The 21,128-nt window shown below is 44.4% G+C and overlaps 2 protein-coding genes across 4 annotated transcripts in view; one reads left to right on the forward strand and one right to left on the reverse strand.

The window, feature by feature from the left end:
* TRMT112 (tRNA methyltransferase activator subunit 11-2) overlaps positions 1–13,320 on the reverse strand; it is a 63,746-nt gene extending 50,426 nt beyond the window's left edge. For 2 of the 3 annotated variants that reach the window (XM_068261596.1, XM_068261594.1), the window contains exons 1-2: positions 13,080–13,205; positions 141–242 (exon numbers count right to left, since the gene is read on the reverse strand). In XM_068261596.1, the coding sequence (XP_068117697.1) occupies positions 141–242; positions 13,080–13,154 (177 nt within the window). In that variant the 5' untranslated portion in view covers positions 13,155–13,205. The other variant, XM_068261595.1, reaches the window with a different exon arrangement.
* A 453-nt stretch (positions 13,321–13,773) lies between these two features.
* Positions 13,774–21,128, forward strand: part of PRDX5 (peroxiredoxin 5) — a 260,461-nt gene continuing 253,106 nt past the window's right edge. Inside the window, exon 1 of the mRNA XM_068260364.1 lies at positions 13,774–13,950. Within this exon, the coding sequence (XP_068116465.1) occupies positions 13,939–13,950 (12 nt within the window). The 5' untranslated portion in view covers positions 13,774–13,938. The remainder of the gene's footprint in view (positions 13,951–21,128) is intronic.

Genomic DNA, 21,128 nt, shown 5'->3' on the forward strand with positions numbered 1-21,128 from the left:
CAAGGGGATAAACCCCTTAGTAGTGAAGTGATTAAAAAGTAAACTACATGGCCAGGTCCCTTGACGTTTACTATAAAGCAATGCTACAGTATTCTCAGACACACACACACACAGTGTATGTGCCAATTAGACTCACTTACACTTTCTGCAGTTTCCACCAGTGCCTCCCACTCGAGTTTGGGAATCATATGTGTTATAAATTCTCTGTTGAAATCCACAGAGCTAACTTTAACTTCATCTGCCTATAATGAAAAAAAAACAAGTTTTTATTAGGATTGTAGCCACTTAAAAATCATGAGTACATTGCATTGTAGTATTTTTGCCAGAATCATTCTGCCTATAAGATGGATCTGTACAAGGATACATAGTTGAGGATTGTGCAATTTCATATAACTTAAGATCAGGGAACATGGATCTTAGAATTTAAACAGAGTTCATTTAGACCTATATTGGCTATGTGCTTTTGACCATGAAGCAGACCAACCCAACATCCCAGCCCACCCCCTTTCTCCCAGGGGTGCAGCTAAGGTTTTTGTGGCCCCAAGCGGAGTGCAGGAAGTGGCCCTATCCTGCGAAAAATGAGTGTGGCCATTCCTCAAGAAAGTGGGCGTGGCCATGACATGTAGGTGGAGCGGGGACTGGGGGTCCGTGAGTGCCGAAAAATGGGCGTGGGTGGGATTGGGGGGGGGGGGGTGTTCGCGGCGCACCGTGCTGAAAAATGGGTTGGGTGTGGCCATGACATTGTATGGGCGGAGCGTAACTAACCCCAAAGCTGGCGCGGCGTCAGTGCGGGCAACAGTGTGACGTCACGGAGCCTCCGAGGCCCCTAAAAACGTGAGGCCCCAAGCAGCTGCTTGGCCTGCTTGGTGCCTGGCGGCGCCCCTGCTTTCTCCTAAAACCTGGATAGGCTTTGATCCCTTAACCATCCCTACTCCACTAACCTAACAACCTTGAGAGAAGTACCACTGCAGAAATAGGGCAACATACAAGTACTTCACCTCAGCAAGTGACCCAAGTTCTTGTCTTCAGTTCAATTCGCAACCAGGCAAACTTTTCCCAATTCAAGTGGGAGTAATTCTTATATCACCAGTTAAATGTTGATTACATTAAGATTGACAATTAGCTTTAACCAGAATCCACTTTAACCCATTCTCGTTCCGTCGTTTTCACTTGAGCAATGTTCACCTCCCATTCATTAGCCTATAACTATCACTACTTATCACAATGAACTGATCTATATCTTGTTTCTCCGCCACTAATTAGGCTTTCTTTGGGGGGTACATTTTGCTAAGAGCCACTTTACTGTAAATGCATTTTAACAGGTAGAAGAAGAAAAAAAAAATGGAAGAAATTCATTATTTCTCAGTTTTCTGCCATTATAGTTTTAAAATAATACATGCCTCCATAATTAAAACTCACGTATTGTATTTGCCCATATGTCCCGGTTATTACACCGTTAAAATTATGTCCCTATCACAATGCATGGCGACAATTTTATTTGGAAATAAAGGTGCATTTTTTCCGTTTTGCATCTATCACTATTTACAAGTTTAAAATAAATAAAATAGAAATATTTCATCTTTACATTGATATTTAAAAAGTTTAGACCCTTAGGTAAATATTTACATTATTTTTATTGTAATAAATTTTTTTTTTTTATATTAAACATTTTATTTGGGTAGTTTTGGGAGGGTGGGATGTAAACAATAGGTTTATAATGTAAATGTGTGTTGATTTTTATTTTTTTTTACTTTTAGTATTACTTTTTGGCCACAAGATGGCGGCCATGAGTTTGTTTACATGACGTCACTCTAAGCGTAACATACGCTTAGAGAGACGCATGGGGGACGCTACAGCCAGAAAAAGCGAAGCTTCCGAGAGAAGCTGCCGCTTTTTCAGCGGGGGAGAGGAATCAGTGATCGGGCACCATAGCCCGATTCACTGATTACCCGGCTAACGAACAGCGGGCCGGGAGCGCGCGTGCACGCGCGCGATTGGCCGCGGGAGAGCACATGGTTCCTGGACGTAGTTTCTACGTCCAGGAACTAAAATAGGTTAAAGGAACTCCGAGCAGTGCAGAAACTATGGAAAGATTCATATCATTTTAAAGCTCTCTTTCTCCTCTTTCCAGTGATATATAAACCGCCGCCCTACGCCTTTTAGATTTCGCAATTGAAATTGCCGCGGCCACGATTTCGATCGCGAAAATAGAGAAAACTAAAAGGCGTAGGGTGACGATTTATGTGTCGTCAGAAAGAGCTTTAAAATTATATCCATCTTTCCATAGTTACATTGTATTACACAGGGCGACGTACGTGTGTGTGTGTGTGTGTGCGTGCGTGCGTGCGTGCGGACCAGATAAATTTGCTTACAACAGATTTTAAAGCCGTGAAGAAATGTGTAGGTATCGATATAGGAACTGTCTGGAATTTATATACAGTAGTTTGCAAAAGTATTCGATCCCTTTGAAGTTTTCCACATTTTGTCACATTACTGCCACAAACATGAATCTATTTTATTGGAATTCCACATGAAAGACCAATACAAAGTGGTGTACACATGAGAAGTGGAAGAAACAAAATAAAAAAAAAAACACACGATTCTAAACATTTTTTACAAATAAATAACTGCAAAGTGGGGTGTGCGTAATTATTCAGGCCCCTGAGTCAATACTTTGTAGAACCACCTTTTGCTGCAATTACAGCTGCCAGTCTTTCAGGGTATGTATTTACCAGCTTTGCACATCTAGAGACTGAAATCCTTGCCCATTCTTTGCAAAAAAGCTCCAGCTCAGTCAGATTAGATGGACAGACTTTGTGAACAGCAGTTTTCAGATCTTGCGACAGATTCTCAATTGTATTTAGTTCTGGACTGACATTTTAACACATGGATAAGTTTTGTTTTAAACCATTCAATTGTTGCCCTGGCTTTATGTTTAGGGTCGTTCTGCTGAAAGGTAAACCTCCGCCCCAGTCTCGAGTCTTTTGCAGACTCCAAGAGGTTTTCTTCCAAGGTTGTCCTGTATTTGGCTCCATCCATCTTCTCATCAACTCTGACCAGCTTCCCTGTCCCTGCTGAAGAGAAGCATCCCCAGAGCATGATGCTGCCACCACATTTGACAGTGGGGATGGTGTGTTCAGAGTGATGTGCAGCATTAGTTTTCCATCACACAGTTTTGCATTTTGGCCAAAAAGTTCCATTTTGGTCTCATCTGACCAGAGCACCTTCTTCCACATGTTTGCTGTGTCCCCCACATGGCTTGTGGCAAACTGCAAACGGGACTTCTTATGCTTTTCTGTTAACAATGGCTTTCTTCTTGCCACTCTTCCATAAAGGCAAACGTTGTGCAGTGCATGACTAATAGTTGTCCTATGAACAGATTCCCCCATCTGAGCTGTAGATCTCTGCAGCTCGTCCAGAGTCACCATGGACCTCTTGACTGCATTTCTGATCAGCACTCTCCTTGTTCGGCCTGTGAGTGTAGGTGGAGGCCTTGTCTTGGTAGGTTTACAGTTGTGCCATACTCTTTCCATTTCTGAATGATCGCTTGAACAGTGCTCCGTGGGATGTTCAAGGCTTTAGAAAGACCACATTTACTTACGGTAAAGTCTTTTCCAGTAGTCTGAAGGACAGCACCCCCTCTTGAGACTTGTCTCTCCTCCCCACAACTGGACAGGAAGCTAAAAGATAAAAAATTTGCATAGCAGATATGCGGCAGCATAAATACCCCCCAGCTCAACTAGAGCCTTCAGTTATTAAAAAGATTATACGGACGTATGCCCATAAAAAAAATAAAACAACCCCAATCTGTATATTTACCTTAATATTTCCCACACTGGGTGGGTCGCAGGGGTGCTGTCCTTCAGACTACTGGAAAAGACTTTACCGTAAGTAAATGTGGTCTTTCCCAGGACGTCTATCAGGACAGCACCCCCTCTTGAGAGATAGACAAGATGAAATCTTAGGGTGGGACGACTGCCTGTAGAACCCTTCTGCCAAAACTTAAAAGTCTGCACTGGATAAGACATTAAGCCTGTAGTGCCTGACAAAAGTATTTTGACTGGACCAAGTGGCTGCTCTGCAGATCTGTTCGATGGATGCACCAGCCCTCTCTGCCCAGGATGTGGATACACCTCTTGTTGAATGAGCCTTGATTGAAGTAGTAAGTAGTTTACCCTGAGATCTGAAAGAAGTAGTGATAGCTTCTTTAATCCATCTGGCCAATGTAGCTTTGGAGGCTTGTTTCCCTCTAGATATTCCTCCAAACAATATCAACATTGAATCAGATTTTCTCCACTCCTTAGTTCTTTCCAGGTAATGAATTATACATCTTCTTACATCCAGACAGTGTAGACGTTTTTCCTTCTCATTGGTCGGATTAGCACAAAAAGAAGGTAGAAATATCTCCTGAGATCTGTGGAATTTAGATACCACCTTAGGGAGAAATGCGCTGTCTAATTTCAGTGTAATTCGATCGTCTGAAATAATACAGTATGGTTCTTGAATCTACAAAGCCTGAAGTTCCCCAATTCTCCTGGCTGATGTTATGGCTAACAAAAAGGTGGTTTTTAAAGAAAGAAATTTATCGGATATCTCTTTTATGGGTTCGAATGGTGGTTCACACATAGCCTGGAGAACAGTATTTAAGTCCCATGAGGGAATTCTAGAGCGAACTATTGGTCGAATTCTTTTCAGAGCCTGAAAAAAACGGATAAAGTATTCTTCTGCTGCCAGTTTCCTTTCCAGGAAGACACTGATTGCAGATGTCTGAACCTTCAAGGTACTGACACTCAATCCTTTTTGTAATCCCTGTTGAAGAAATTCAAGCACTGACCTAGATAAAAATAGATCTAAAGATCTCTCTTTACACCATTTTAGATAAACTGTCCATGTCTTATTATAAATATTCCTAGTTACTTTTTTACGACATTGTATTAGGGTTTCGGATAACTTATCCGAGAATCCCCTTGCCTTTAAGATTCTCCACTCAGCTTCCATGCTGTAAGGTGAAGAAGTTGAAGGTTTGGGTGAAAGGCTATGCCCTGCTGTAGTAGGTCCTGTCGATTCGGAAGAGTAATTGGCTGATCTACTGTCAATTTCTGTAACAACGTGAACCACGGCCTCTTCGGCCAACAGGGGGCTATCAGGATCATGTGAGCTTGATCCTGTACAATTTTGTTTAGAACCTGTGGAATGAGTGATATTGGTGAAAAGCTGTACATCAGCTGTGTTCCCCAATCTATTGAAAAAGCATCCACTGCCCAAGGTTTGTCTAGGGGACGTAGTGAGCAGAACTTCTGACACTTGGTATTGTCCTTGTTGGCAAATAGGTCCACTTCTGGGGACCCCCATCGATCCCTGATTTCCTGAAATACTGCCGGATTTAGGGACCACTCGTCCTGCATCAGAGGAGACCTGCTTAAGAAGTCCGCCAACTGGTTGGCTGTACCCTTTAGATGTCGGGCCTTTATGGACATTAGATTCCTTTCTGCCCAATTCAGAATTTGTCTGGTTTGGGACCACAGTAATGAACTCCTTGTCCCTCCCTGGCGATTTAGGTAAGCTACCACACTGCTGTTGTCTGTTCTTATCAGCACGTGACACCGCTTTATGTCTTGACTGAAGCTTTGTAGAGCCAACCATACAGCTTGAAGTTCCATGCTGTTTGATGACCTGGCTCATTTTGTTGGACCACTGTCCTTGAGCTGGACGACCATCCATGTGTGCTCTCCAGCCCCACAGACTGGCGTCCGCTGTTATCACTGACTGAGATGGATAATGCCACAGCCGACCTTCTGATAGATGAGTGAGATCTTGCCACCACATGAGTGAGACCTTTACATTGTAAGGAATGAATACTTTCTTGTCTAGAAATTTTAGATCCCTGTTCCATTCTGTCAGGATCCAAATTTGCAAAGTCCTGGCATGGAATTGACCCCACTGAATGGCCGGAAAGGCAGAAGTTAGGAGTCCCAGAACCGCCATTGCTTTTCTGAGGGAGATGTAGTGGGCCTGCTGGAAAGATTAAGTATTGCAGAAACCTTTCTGTCTGGTAATAAAATCTTTTCACTAGTAGTGGAAATATTGAATCCTAAAAATTCCATGTGCTGGGAAGGAATTAGGGATGATTTAGACCAGTTAATAAGCCATCCTAGTGACTGCAATAAGGCCATAGTAGATTCTAGCTGTAATACTGAGTCTCTAGACTGTCCCCAAATCAATAAATCATCCAGATAACTAAGAACAGATATGGACCTGCCCCTGATAACTGCTAATACTTCCGACAGAATCTTTGTGAAAAGCCAGGGAGCAGAAGAGATGCCGAAAGGTAGAGCATTAAACTGGAAGTGTCTTACCTTTCCCTCTAGGTGCACTGCGAATCTGAGAAATTGTTGTGAGTTCAGATGAATTGGAACATGCAGGTATGCATCTTTTAAGTCCAGAGATGCTAGGAAACAATCTTTCTGTAAGAGTTATCACAGAGTAAATATTGTCCATTCGAAATCTTCTGTATTTTATTGACTTGTTTAATTCCTTTAGATTCAGGATAAATCGAAACTCCCCCTGAGGCTTTTTTTACCAGGAATACTGGGGAGTAAAACCCCAACCCCTGTTGACATTTTGGAACCTCCCTGATTACTCTTTTCTGTAGTAGAGAGGATATTTCCCTTTACAATGCTAGACGCTGCATAGTGTCTTTTAGGATTGGACAAACAAAAAACTTTTGAGGAGGAATCTGCAAGAACTCTATGCTGTACCCCTCTAGAATTATTTTTAACAGCCACCGATTTTGAAATGTTTCCTGCCATCTCTCGTAAAAGTAGGTAATCCTTCCCCCCACTGGGATGCTGGCGTCATTGCTTATTAGCCTGGGTAGAAGAACGGGTGGTAAAGTTTGGTTTACCCTTTTGTACTTTATAGGGGGCCCATCTTTTCTTGGTAGTGGACTTATTATCAGACTCTGGCTTTGTGTTGGCACGAAAGGAACGTTTAGACGGAAAAACTCTCCTTCTAACAGGAAAGTTCTTCTTGACGTCAGCCGTTCTGTCTAATGTCTCGTCTAACTTAGACCCGAACAGTAGTTCTCCCTCACACGGAATTCCACATAGTTTGGCCTTGGAGGAATTGTCTCCCTTCCATGTTTTGACCCACACTCCACGTCTAGCCGAATTGACTAATGCAGTAGTCCTGGCAGTAAGTTTCACTGTGTCGTCTGCTGCATCAGTCATATAATTTGTGGCATTAAGCAGGTTAGGAAAATCTTTTAAGATTTCCTCTCTAGGTACTCCTGTGGCGATTTTATGTTGAGTCTCCATTAACCAGGTTCTAAGGGATCTACCTACAGCCGTAGAAGCCACTGCCGGTTTGAACGCAAGTGAGGAAGACTCCCACGCTCTCCTTAGAAGATTGTCGGTCTTTTTGTCTATCGGGTCCTTGAGGTGCCCAAAGTCCTCAAAGAGTAAATCTGTATTTTTTGAAACTCTAGACAAAGCTGGATCAAGTTTCGGAGAGGGACCCCAGAATTTCTGATCCTCAGCGGAAAAAGGATACCGCCTGTTAAGGGTCCTTGGCCAAAAAGCCCGTTTCTCAGGGTTATCCCACTCCTTTCTTATCATATTTTTTAGGGAAGAATGAACCGGGATAACCGAGGAATGAGGATCAGATAAGCTCTCATACATTTGATCCAACTGAGATAGAGATTTCTTCTCTGTCTCGATGCCCATAGTATTATGCATGGCAGATAATAGATCATTAATAAGATCAGGTGAAAAAGCGAATTTCTGATTTTTGCCAGATCTTTCTCCCCCCTCATCCTCAGAAATTTCTTCAAAGGATGAAATTTCTAACTCTCCCTCAGATAATTCAGATCCCACCGATTCCTCGGCCCTTCTCTTCCTAGAAACTGCTGTGGGAACTAAGGAAACTAGAGGGGATCCTGGAGGAGGAATAGGATCCTCAGGCTGTGCAACTTGCTGTGTTTCCAGAGGGCCCGGGGTAAAGGATGATGATGATGCTATGGCGGAATCCTTGATTTCCTTAATAGCTGTGGTCATTTCTGACCTCATCCATCCCATTAGATCCTTAAATATCACAGGAGATTCATTTTTCACTATTTTATCAGTGCAATGGTGACATAGTTTTCGGTTTAAGGACATCTTTGCATTGCATAATGGACATTTCCTTTCCCCCTTAGAAGAAGATGTAGAAGCAGATGCAGATGATGCATGGTGCTGGGAACTTGGTTTATCCTTTTTAGGCTGCAATAAAGCAGAATATGGCTTAAATTAGTGAAGTTCTTTAGACAGCACCACCATAAATATATGTACACACATACACCCCTGGTGTTAGAGCACCCCTGTGCCACTTACCAGAGAGGGTTCAGCGCCAGACTCTGCAGATTGCAGCGGAGCAGGGCCTGCAGCGTCCTCCATGTTGCCAGAAAGTGGGAACATGTACTGCTACACATTTAAATAGTGTTGGGTAATTACCTGATTGCCTTCCAGGTGCGCCGAATTGCCCCTGCAAATGACGCTTCCTACTTCCGGTCACGCGGGACGCAGCGCGTGACGCACTTCCGGTATATATCCGGAACTCCTTTTGCGCGCCCATGCGCGTATATAGATGCTGCCAAGTTGGGAGAAGCCTCCTCCACGCTGCCCGAGCTGCACGCCGGCTCCCCTGACCAGCTCCAACTGCAGCCAGTAACAACGCTGCCCCTGCCGCCTGACAATGATGGCACTTGCGGAGGATCTCCATGCGTTCCGTCCGGGACAGAAAAACAACTGAAGGCTCTAGGTGAGCTGGGGGGTATTTATGCTGCCGCATATCTGCTATGCAATTTTTTTTATCTTTTAGCTTCCTGTCCAGTTGTGGGGAGGAGAGACAAGTCTCAAGAGGGGGTGCTGTCCTGATAGACGTCCTGGGAAATCTTTTTGTAGTCTAAGCCTGCTTTAAATGTATCAATAACTTTATCCCTGACCTGTCTGGTATGTTCTTTGGACTTCATGGTGTTGTTGCTCCCAATATTCTCTTAGGCCTAGTGCACACCAAAAACCGCTAGCAGATCCGCAAAATGCTAGCAGATTTTGAAACGCTTTTTCTTCTTTTTCTGCAGCGTTTCAGCTAGCGTTTTGCGGTTTTGTGTAGCGGTTTTGGTGTAGTAGATTTCATGTATTGTTACAGTAAAGCCGTTACTGAACAGCTACTGTAACAAAAAATGCCTGGCAAACCGCTCTTAAGTGCCGTTTTTCAGAGCGGTTTGCGGTTTTCCTATACTTAACATTGAGGCAGAAACGCCTCCGCAATCCAAAATCTGCAGCAGCCCGGGAGTATGCGTTTCTGCAAAACGCCTCCCGCTCTGGTGTGCACCAGCCCATTGAAATACATTACCGAAGCGGATCCGCACCCGCAAGCGGATCGCAAACCGCAGCCGAACCGCTCTGGTGTGCACTAGGCCTTAGACAATCTCTGAGGCCGTCACAGAGCAGCTGTATTTGTACTGACATTAGAATACACACGGGTACACTATTTAGTCATTAGCACTCATCAGGCAATGTCTTTGGGCAACTGACTGCACTCATGTATGATTTTCGTTCCACTTCTCATGTGTACACCACTTTGTATTGGTCTTTCATAAAATTGATTCATGTTTGTGGCAGTAATGTGGAAAACTTCAAGGGACCAAATACTTCTGCAAACCGCTAACAATTTTGGAAGTGTATCCATTTTCAGGATATTTATCCTAGTAGACAGAGAAAGAAGTAATTGTGACCAGGATGTAAAATTGGTTTGGAGCCTCTTAGAAAGGGGTAAAATTCAGGGTATACAACTTGTTTAGCTCAGTTGGGATTGCGACCCTTAAATATTGAATAGCTGAGTCTTGCCATCTTAACTGAAAGGAAGAGCAGAGCATAGTTTTAACCTGACTAGGCAGGGAGATGTTCAGAGCCTGTCTTTGACAGATTTACCTTAAAATTATTGAAGGTACCACATTCAATAAATTCCTTTAGGATATTGGGGAAGAGCAATGCCCGCAGCGGGCATTGTAACTCACCTCCCGGGGGATCCCGACATTTGCTGCCATTCTTCTTCAGCTCCTCCAAGACTCTGATTCCCCCTGGTGAGATCAGCATGTCGTCATGATGACAGTCGGCAATCTCACTTTAGGGTTACAGCGCCACTCGGAGGACAGAGGGAAACCTGCAGTGCTGGAGCTAGGGAGGTGAGGGATTGCTGGGGCTGCTGCAGATCTCCCTGGCAGCATGATATTTTTTCCGGGTTTTAGGGTCTGAAAGCATGCAAAAAAATTGCACTGCTTTTAGACCCTAAAATCCAGAAAGAATCATAACGCCAAGGGGTTAAATATAAAAAAAAAAAAAAAAAAAAAAGATTTTTCTGTACAACCGATCATCTTTATCAAACTGGTGCAGTCTCTTTGGGTGTCAAAAAGTCATAGGCTTGAAGGGCCCAAGCACTTTTCAAAACAATGGCAATCAGAAAAGTTATTTCAGGCCTGGGGCCCACTCCAAAAGGTGTTTGCAATTTCTGAACCACAGACAGAAATACAATTTTCTGTGAGATTCCCAGAGGGATGTATATTATTCCCCCCCCCCCCATTACCTAACATGCAATCGCTCCGGGCCAATTGCAAACATTGCTGCAGGCAGCACTTTTTGCAATTGCAACAACACTGCTGTGGAACTACACCATACGATTCCATTGATAAAGCACTCTGCCAATCGCCAGCAACTGCACTGCAATAGCGCTGTTGGTGAACCCATTCCAGACGTTACCCTTTCATACACAGGTGGTGGGGTAAAAGATATTGCGACCTATAAAATTTTGCAACTTTATGTACAGCACATGCGCGCTGTACGGACTGTGCATAACTGCTTGCCTAACCTTCAGTTCCCCTGGCTGTAAAAACTTGCCCCACATGTGTTTACTTCCCCAGGGGGAGGGGTTATTAGTTGCCCACCAAGGGAGGGGGGTGTCATTACTTTCCTAAAGCTGGGTTCACAGTGGTCAGTTGTATTCATAGTTGCCACCTCATCCCTTTTAAAGGGACCCTGAGCATTTGTTAAAAAAAATGACTTTGGTCTCTATTCACAGTAACTTGCGGTAACTTTTTTGGGTCGCAAAATTACCTTCAGTGATAATTACCGAGTTTTTTTTAGTATTCACTAAAAAATTTCCAAGTGTGATAAATGTCCGATAAAAGTGCGGTGCAATATTCGATAAATGGTTGGTAATCGCTCGGTAATGTTGCGGTAAATGTGTTCGGTAGCTTTGCGGTAATTGGTCAGTAATATGCGCGGAAAGAAAGCTTTTTTGACCACTAAGGCAGCCCATATGCTTGCCACCCATTACACAGAAATGACCCAGGATAGCCTGTCACATTAACAGGGGACCTGAACTCTTGCACAAGACAGAGGGAAAACGTATAGAAATTCACCGTGTGCATTTAGAGTTTAGCCTGTCTAATTCTCCCTCATCTGTGACTAATCACAACTGTAATTTGAGCTCTCAGCTGTGGCATCTGGGTGCCTCAGCAGAGCAGCTAATTTGTAAACACAGGATGTTAACAATATGTTTGCTTCCACAAAAGCAGGAAGTAGACATACTGGAGATGTATTGCAGGATTTATATCAGCTGTAACAGAAATGTCTGTTTTTTTAAAGGTTATTATGCGGTTACTTATTTAGGGCAGAGAGGAATTTCCTCCTTGGCATGTATAATATTTAAAATACAAGGTCTGAAAGCACGCCTTGAGATTAGACACACTCGTCTTCTCTGCCTCCTATGTAAAATTGACATAAATCAAGCAAACAAAGCTCAAAAGGCTCCATCCTAAAGGCCAACAGCAGAGAAGTAAAAATTATCACCTGCCCTATATAGGTGATGAAAAATCCTTATTTATCTCCAATTACCCGCACATTTATTCAGTTAAGAATTTCAAAGTGGAGAAAATGTTGACACTTTTTACCGAACATTTACCGCATGCGGGAAATTAAGGAGATAAATCTTTGAGAATTACACAATGGCAAACTTTTGGGTGATATCTTGCATATTTTACCGCAAGCGGTAAGGCTTTGTGAATAGAGCCCATAGTGACTTACTTGGGGCTTCCTACACCCCACCATAGGCCGCAAGGTCCCTCAGCATTCTCCTGGCTCCTCTCCCGACTCAGTTCTGGGATGACTTCAGCCTGAAGTAGTCAGGCCTGCTTCCCGCTATGCGTAATCACACCGGCCAGCTAAGAGTTCTTTAATATTGAACCATGCATGCACAGGACTCTCACGCTGGCCAGCGTGATTATGCATACTGCAAAGAGGGAAGCAGGCATGATGACTTCAGGTCAAAGTCATCATATAACAGAACCGCCAGCCGGACCGGAGCCAGGAGGATCCCAGGGGACCTTGCAGCCTATGGTGGGCTGGAGGAAGCCCCAGTTAAGTCACTATTTCGTTTTTAACCACTTTAGCCCACAGGACGTAGGTCCTTCGTCCAAATATGCATGCTGGACGTAGGAGCTACGTCCATGAAAAAAAACTGAGCCACCTGGGTTCGCAGGGCTGCAACCGCCGGGGTGTGTGGGCCGCCCGTTAGCCAGGTGATCAATGAATGGGAAAGGAGTTCCTATTTACATCCGTTAGAACGATCGCTGGCTTCTATGGAGAAGCCACGATTGTTCTATTACACATCCCCTCCTCATTTGCTGTAAGTACACTTACAGGAAACGAGAAAAAAAAAATTGACTGTGGCCAAATAGTAAAACTACATCTACACACATTAAAAGAGATAAGGTGGAAACCTTTAGCTGCGTAACACAATATAATGACTGTGAGCCACAATGGGGAAGGAGGATAGACCTTACTACAAAAGCCTGCATACAGCAACCCAGAAAAACGCGATCTGTTTCTGTGAACAGGCCCATAGAACTGTATAGGCAGTGAGATGACATGCAGAATTTATCTAAAACGCAAATTACCACTGTGAATAGTAACACCTCCTCCCCCCCCCGATGATTGACACTACAGATACAACTATAAGCGAGGACGCCACTATCTGCAGCATACCCGAATGATGAGAGGAAACCCTCGGGTAACACCGGTAACGTGGCTCCTGAGCATATTATGCGTTAGCAGCTTCATGTTTTCATCTGAATCCACGTGTGTCAAGCAATTTTACCAGCTCACAACTCCGCCTACCGATTTCCGATTCTGAAGGGCGGACGCTCCACATCTCCTAGCGAACGCTGGGAAGTCTTTCGAGCCACGCATGCGCTGTAATCTGCTACAAAAGATCCGGTGTAATGTCTGATTGCGCTGCCCGGAAGCTCCATTTCACACTGAGTAGCACACGCATGCTCAGTGTGAAGTTAATTATGCTGCTGGAGGTAAAATACTAATTATCTCCGCTCCCACACCTCTTACACTCCCCAAATTTCCAGGGTAGGTAGGGGACCCCCCCGAACGACCTCTATGCCAAATTGCAGCCCCAGAGACCCGCTGGTTCAGGAGATAGATTAGAGAAATCTATCTCGGGAACCAGCGGGTCTCGGGGGCTGCAATTTAGCATAGAGGTCGTTCGGGGGTTCCTCTCTCTACCCTGAAAATTTGGGGAGTGTAAGAGGTGTGGGAGCGGAGATATTTAGTATTTTATCTCCAGCAGCATCATTCAACAGGAACTGTGGCCGCACACGGCGCACAGTCTCCTACTGCGCATGCGGGGCAGCGAAAATCCACAGGCAGCGTAATCAGACACAACACCGGGTTTATTTATCGACATTGGGTAGGAGGAGTGTCTATTCTCTAGGACCGACGTACTAAAGCACCGCCTTGGTTGTCATGGTACTTCAATGACCAGTGAGTGTTCCACTTCCTTCGCTTGTCACCGGTTTGTGCAATTGGAAGTAGTGCTGCTTGGAGAAGAACTATGTTAATTAAGGTAAAAGCGGTGCATGTTTGTCGTATATTTGCCACATATCGTGTATGTAACCGGATCGTGTTCCTTTCTAGTGCCTAATAAACTGTTCGGCACAATCACTGCTTCACTTTGAGAATGTGTCAGCAATTCTTGTTTCTGCGTATGCTTCCAGCCAAGCAGCACGCGCCTGTTATTGCACGTTGTGCAAATGTCAACTAGTCAGCAGCGTTAGTTTTAAAAATCTGGATTGAGAATAAACCAATTAGACAATGGTAACAATTCTTCCAATCCTAATTTACCGTCACCGTCCAGTACAGTACTACACCGGAAGTAGGTCTGTATTAGGTTAAAACCTTAGGTTTAAAATTTGGATTGTCTACAGCAGGGGTCTCAAACTCACGGCCTGCGGGCCATTTGCGGCCCTCGATACAATATTTTGTGGCCCGCGCCGGCAAAAGCTTCCTTATAGTTCACTTCAGTGCTCCCAAGTAATCTGCCGCATCCCCGCCGCTAAACGAGGGCTGCAAAGCCCCCAAATCCGCCGGCATTTCCTGGAAGGGGCAGAGCTTTCAGCTTCAGCTCTGCCCCTCCTGACGTCAATCGCGGCACATCGCCGCCTCTGCCCACCCCTCTCACTCTTCCTTCACAGAAAGGGGCGTGGCGGCGATGAGCCGCGGCGGGGACACGGCGGATTACTTGTAATGGGAGCACTGAAGCGAACTATAGGGGGGGGAGGGGGGTTGGGTTTGGGGGGCGGGAGCTGCTGATTGACTTTTTTTTGTGAAATCTCTTATGCGGCCCAGCCTCATCCTGACTTTGCCTTCTGCAGCCCCCAGGTAAATTGAGTTTGAGACCCCTGGTCTAAAGTGAATGGCCCCATATATGTTTATTCAGCTTCTATAGAGACAACTTTTGAACTATTGTACTTTTTATATGTTAAAAAGATTAATTTCCACCTGCGCTCCTCACCCCTATTAATATTGAAACTATTCACCACAAGATCAATATACACTCCTCTCAGTGACTGCATATAATTTGGATCACACCTGCTAAAAGAGTGTGTATACCACTTTAAAACAATAATAAAATAATATGCAGGGCGCTCAACAATATAAAAATTGCAAAATCACATAGACTGCATAATCTCAGTTTAGCAATTCACACAATGGCCTCAATTCACTAAGCTTATCTCCTGTCTTTAATAACTCTTCGGAGCTGTTACTACAGTTATCTCCATGGTGATATAATTGTGATAACTGTAGAAACAGCTCAGAAGAGTTATTAAAGACAGGAGATACGCTTAGTAAATTGAGGCCAATGTCCTTTCAGTTCCACATTCAACTGTGAAAGTCCACGTCAGCTTCCCTTAGTGACGGTGGCCCTTTAAATGTTATATCTTCCCTGTACAGTTCCTTCAGCAATAGTACAAGATTACGCTCCCTGGATTATATGGCTGTCCCGGTAGGATCAGCAATACACGCCTCTGGCCTTGCCAGTTCACAGATGTACCAGACGTATTCCACCTCTGCTCTTCATACATGTAACAAAAAAATGACATCGCAATAGTGCAACACTGTATGGTTTTCCAAATTTCCACAACACCACCAGTGCTCCTTAATAATACTTAAGCACCCAGTGTTCCACCACCGAGATAAAACTTAAGCCTCTCACCAAATATACTGGCCAACCCAGCACAGATCAGCATTGAGCGCTTGAAACATATATTACGATCGTTCCTCCAGTATAAAAGTTCCTAGGACTCAAACAAGCCGAATATAGTGTAACTCCGTCTTTATTTAAAACTTTAAAAAAAGTAGTGCACTTACAAATTTTCCATTCAAAATGCGCATATCAGATAATATTCTCCCGGGCTCATCTAGCGTCTGCGTCGCTCCTATGACTCCGCCCAACTAGCTTCGTCGGTATGACTCATCAGGGGCTTGGCCAATAGGAGCTGCCAGACGCTATTTGTTGCCTCCCACATGGTCACATGGTGCGGCTTTTCAGCAAGTTTACTGGCTGACCTCTGCCACTTTCCTATGGAGCGGCCACTATTGGGTAACAGAGACTTCCCTATCCTACAATCCCCATACTCCTCTGCAATTGTTACGAAAGTACGTAATGCCATTGATCTGCCGTGTGAATGAAACTACATCCCCCATAGTTCCACGGGCACCTCCATCTTGGTATGCAATTCCGTTGCAAGGGACTACAATACCCATAATCCTACTGCCTGCACTTACATTATCTTCTGTTATACGGGGAAATAAACTACAATACCCATAAGCCTGCGACAGGCAACTTAAAAGGGATATTTGCTTTGTCCCTCGGCACCTTCCACGATGCGGTCCACGCGCATCATGTGACTCCAAACACTTCCTCCTTCAACCCGTGGGAGGCGCCGAGGGACGGAGCAAGAAGACGTCATTTAGGTAAGATTGACCTGACACACAGCTTTACTGGGAGATATCCGGATATTCCTTTAAATTAGGAATAAGTGAATGCTGGATAAATAGAAATTATATGAGAGAACTGTGCATTATTGATATGGGCGAAAGGCTCACATTATATTGTAAAACTTCTATTTTTATTTTTTAATTTTAATGATAGCCGTTTGTATTGCTTTTTATTGTTTTTATCTTTCAGTACAACTAAAAAGTTAGGGTATTTTCTATATATAAATATCCCTTGTAAGTTGCCTGCCGCAGGCTTATGGGTATTGTAGTTTATTTCCCCGTATAACCGAAGATAATGTAAGTGCAGGCAGTAGGATTATGGGTATTGTAGTCCCTTGAAACGGAAGTGCATACCAAGATGGAGGTGCCCGTGGAACTATGGGGGATGTAGTGTTTTTTTGTTTTGTTTGTTTGTTTGTTTGTTTTTATATAATTTATTAAGAATATTCTTCAAACAGAATTCCATATAATCCATCTTCTTTATCTTACATTTTTAACATTTCTAAAAAAAAACCAAAAAACCCACAAAAACAACAATCATCTACCTCCCACCCCTCATTTCCTCTGTCTAACTCGCTCTCAAAAAAATAAAATAAAATAAAAATATGACCTCGATCAAACCAAATTTTCTTAGAGTTCCCCTCCAGATACTAATAATAATTTAAAACAATAGCACCCAATACTGCGCTCGTATATATAAATGGGTTCAATAATTAAATAGGGTATTGTCACCCCGTCAAGCATCAACCACAGTCTAGTTCTTATTAGATTTAACAGTAACTGTTGGGAGCGCTCTTCCTGGATGTGTGCACCATCAATCAAAGTTCAATAAGATCAGCGCTCAGCAATACTTGTACTTCAAAATGTCAGAATGTAAACAGACCCCCCCCTGCAGGGGGAGACTCACCAGATCCTGTGGCCACCTGGGCCCGTTCTCGCCTTCGGGGTATTGGCCACCCTGCATCCTCACTGGCAGACCGCTTTCAGTTGCTCCAAGTCTGTGTTTGCAAACAGCAAAAAGAGAGGGGCCTCATAGCGTAAAAGCATTTGGTTTTATTCTAAAAACTTTGTATAAAAAGTTACATCTAAAACCTTCACAACATGTGAAGTGATCCAATGACAGCCAGCGCCTACAGTTCACGTGTGGATGCTGTATCAGTGGACACGGGATCCAAGGATTAACTGCACTCCGCTACGGCAAGGCGCACACCTCTGCCGTTAAGCTCACCCACTCACTCCACTGCAGTTCCCTCTGGCCGGTAAGTAAGTTCCTCTACCTCTCGCACATACAATCCAGCCGCGACCGGTGGGTGCTGTGCGTACTAACGTCACTCTGAGGCTCCGCCCAACGTTTCGTTGCCTTAGCAACTCCTCAGGTTAATCCCTGGATCCCCTGTGTCCGCAGATACAGCGTCCACACGTGAACTGTAGGGGCTGGCTGTCATTGGATCACTTCACATGTTGTGAAGGTTTTATATGCAACTCTTTATGCGAAGTTTTTAGAATAAATCCAAACGCTTTTACGCTATGAGGAGGCCCCTCTCTTTTTGCTGTTTGCACACACAGACTTGGAACAACTGAAAGCGGACTGCCAGTGAGGCTGCGGGGTGGCCAATACCCCGAAGGCGAGAACGGGCCCAGGTGGCCGCAGGATCTGGTGAGTCTCCCCCTGAAGGGGGGGGTCTGTTTACATTCTGACATTTTGAAGTAAAAGTATTGCTGAATAATTCTCCTAGAACCAACCCACCCTGTTCCCATTCAGTCTCTAAATTCTAAAAAATCACACTGTCACAGAACCGCTGTGAGAAACGAAAACGCAACCGCAATCAGTTTCCTGCCTCGATTGTCGTTGCGCTGCCAAATCAGAATCTCATGTCTGTGGATACCAGGCAGTCCAGCCTGGGGGGTCTCTGCTTTCTTCATAGGAGTTAGTTAGCAGAGTCTTTTCATGGAAACTGGCCCTGTGACTTGCTAATTTAGCCAGAGGTGTAAAACTCAGTTTGACCAAGCTAATTTCACACTCAGATGTTAATTAACAAACCAAAAGGCCCTTTCATACAGGGAGAGCCCAGAGAGCTAGTCACAGCTTGAAACCAGACAGCCTGACTGCAGCAATAAGCAGGAAGAAATGAAAGTTGTATATGGTTTTTTGCATATTTAAGGAATACCGTTCAGGTGAGAAATGTGAAAGTTATATCATTCTGCTGGTCCGGATCTTGTGAGTATTTTGATATTAAATTGGGGCCACTGGCATAACCAGAACTCAGGGGATTCTACTGTTTTTTTAACCGGGCATGCAAACATGCCCAAGTTTGGTATCATATGAACTGGCCTAGTCTGAGGAATATAAATATGTGATGGTCGTGTGTGCAGAAAGCGTAAGCCGAGATATGACAAATGTCATATTTGGTGGGCATAGAGCACCCAGCCAGGGAGCTCTCCGTCCCTGTCCAACCCCTGGGCTGTACTTGAGGCTCCACCCAAAGATGTTCATTGTTCAAAATGGTTGCGAGAGACTCCTCCCTCATTCCTCAATTTTCTACCTTCATGAATGCGCGGCCACCGTGAGGAACAAGTGGTGGCCATTTTGCTTGGACTTTATGATTCTTCCCACAAAAGGACATCTTTCCATGAAACTAAGTATTTTTTCTCCCTTTCTTTTATTTTTCATACTGGCTATTAATGTTTCAATAATTGTTGATTTTAATAATTGTCTGTATATATTAATTATTTATATTGCCCGTGAATAAAGACTTTATCAAAGTCATTCACTGTTCCGCTACCCTGCTACTCAGCCGCACAAACTGAACCCAGACTTCTGAAGAGACGCTACTATTGTTGATATCTAGACAGAATAGAGTGTTTAACCATTTTATTTGCAGTCAGTCAGTCAGTAGGGTCCACTGGCCCATACCAGTGGTGGTGGCAGAGACCCTGAAATAGTGTGTAAGATGTAATTACCGTACCTCACAGGCTCCCTTCTGGTCGAGCTGCTGCCCAAATTTCTGTTGGGTTCTGCGCAAAGATCGCGACCAAAGCTTGCATGGTCTCTGTGCTGAAACCGATTGGAAGGCAATTTGCGGTCTGACCACTAGGGCTCCTGTGACACACACCACTTATCCCACTTAATATTAAATGCATTTATTTTATCTTGTTGCAGAGCCAACTGATTCTCTATACCCTTAACAATATTAACTCTATCCATTCACCAAGGGTAGGAGGATTCTGGCATCTCCAATTAACCGGAATTAAACTCTTGGCTGCTATTAACAACTGTGGTATAGTCATTTTCTTGTATCTACTAATGGAATTTGACGTCCCATGAAATAACACACTCACTGGATCTCTTTCATCCCACTCCTCACTCACTCTTTTAATACAATCCAACACTCCCTTCCAAAATGCAGCAATTACTGGACATTCCCACACTATTGTATTTATTTATTGTATTTATAAAGCGCCAACATATTACGCAGCGCTGGACATTAGTTTAGGTTACAGACAATATTTAGGTGTGACATACAGCAAAATGACAATACCTGAATACAAGAAAGACCAGATCATGTAGCACAGTATGAGTACAAGGCAATGCTTAGTCACTGGAGGGGAGCATGGAAATTAGACTAGTTAGGTTCACTCAGATGCATAGCATGGGTTCACAGTAATGGAGGCGCATGATCAGGTAGGACACAAAAGGAGGAGGACCCTGCCCAAAGGCTTACAATCTAGAGGGAGAGGTAAGGACACGAAAGGTAGGGGACCAGAGTTGAGCTGTAGGTTTAGAGCACTTGTGAGGGGTAGTAGGCCAGAGTGAAAAGGTGAGTTTTGAGGGCCTTCTTGAAGATGTTGAAGGAGGGGGCTGCCCTAATGGGTGGAGGTAGGGAGTTCCATAGTGTTGGAGCAGCTCTTGAGAAGTCCTGGAGACGTGCATGGGACTGGGTGATGTGAGGGGCGGTTAGGCGAAGTTCATTGGAAGAGCTGAGTGAGCGGCTAGGTGTGTACCTCTGAGTAAGATCGAAAATGTAGGTTGGACAGGTTTTGTGGACAGATTTGTAGGTCAGACACAGTATCTTGAATCTGATTCTGGACTGGATAGGAAGCCAGTGGAGGTATTCAAGGAGGGGATCCGCCGTGGTAGAGCGATGGGAGCAGTGGATAATTCTGGCTGCCGCATTCATGATGGACTGCAGTGGGGCTGTTCGGGTCATAGGGAGACCAGACAAAAGGGCATTGCAGTAGCCAAGGCGGGAAATTATGAGGGCATGGATGAGGAGTTTGGTGGTGGCAAAGGACAGGAAAGGGCGAATCTTACCGATGTTACGAAGGTGGAAGTTGCAGGACTTTGTGAGGTTTTGGATGTGAGGAGTGAAGGAGAGTGCGGAGTCCAGGGTGACACCCAGACAGCGGGCTTGAGAGGTAGGGCGAATGGAAGTGTGGTTAACAGTGACATTCACATCTGGGAGGTTCATGGATGACCGGGGTGGGAAGATCATTAATTCCGTTTTGTCTAGATTTAGTTTCAGGAACCTAGCAGACATCCAGGAGGAGATGGCTGATAGACAGGAGGAGACCTTGTCCATGGTAGTGGAGGATATGTCAGGGGTGTGAAGGTAGATCTGGGTGTCATCTGCATACAGATGATCGTTAAAACCCATGGAGGAGATAACCTTGCCAATGGAGGATGTGTATAGGGTGAACAGTAGGGACCGAGCCTTGGGGGACTCCCATCGAGAGGTGGTTGGG

The sequence above is a fragment of the Hyperolius riggenbachi genome, chromosome 11, assembly GCF_040937935.1.
Source record: "Hyperolius riggenbachi isolate aHypRig1 chromosome 11, aHypRig1.pri, whole genome shotgun sequence".
Taxonomy (NCBI): Eukaryota; Metazoa; Chordata; class Amphibia; order Anura; family Hyperoliidae; genus Hyperolius; species Hyperolius riggenbachi.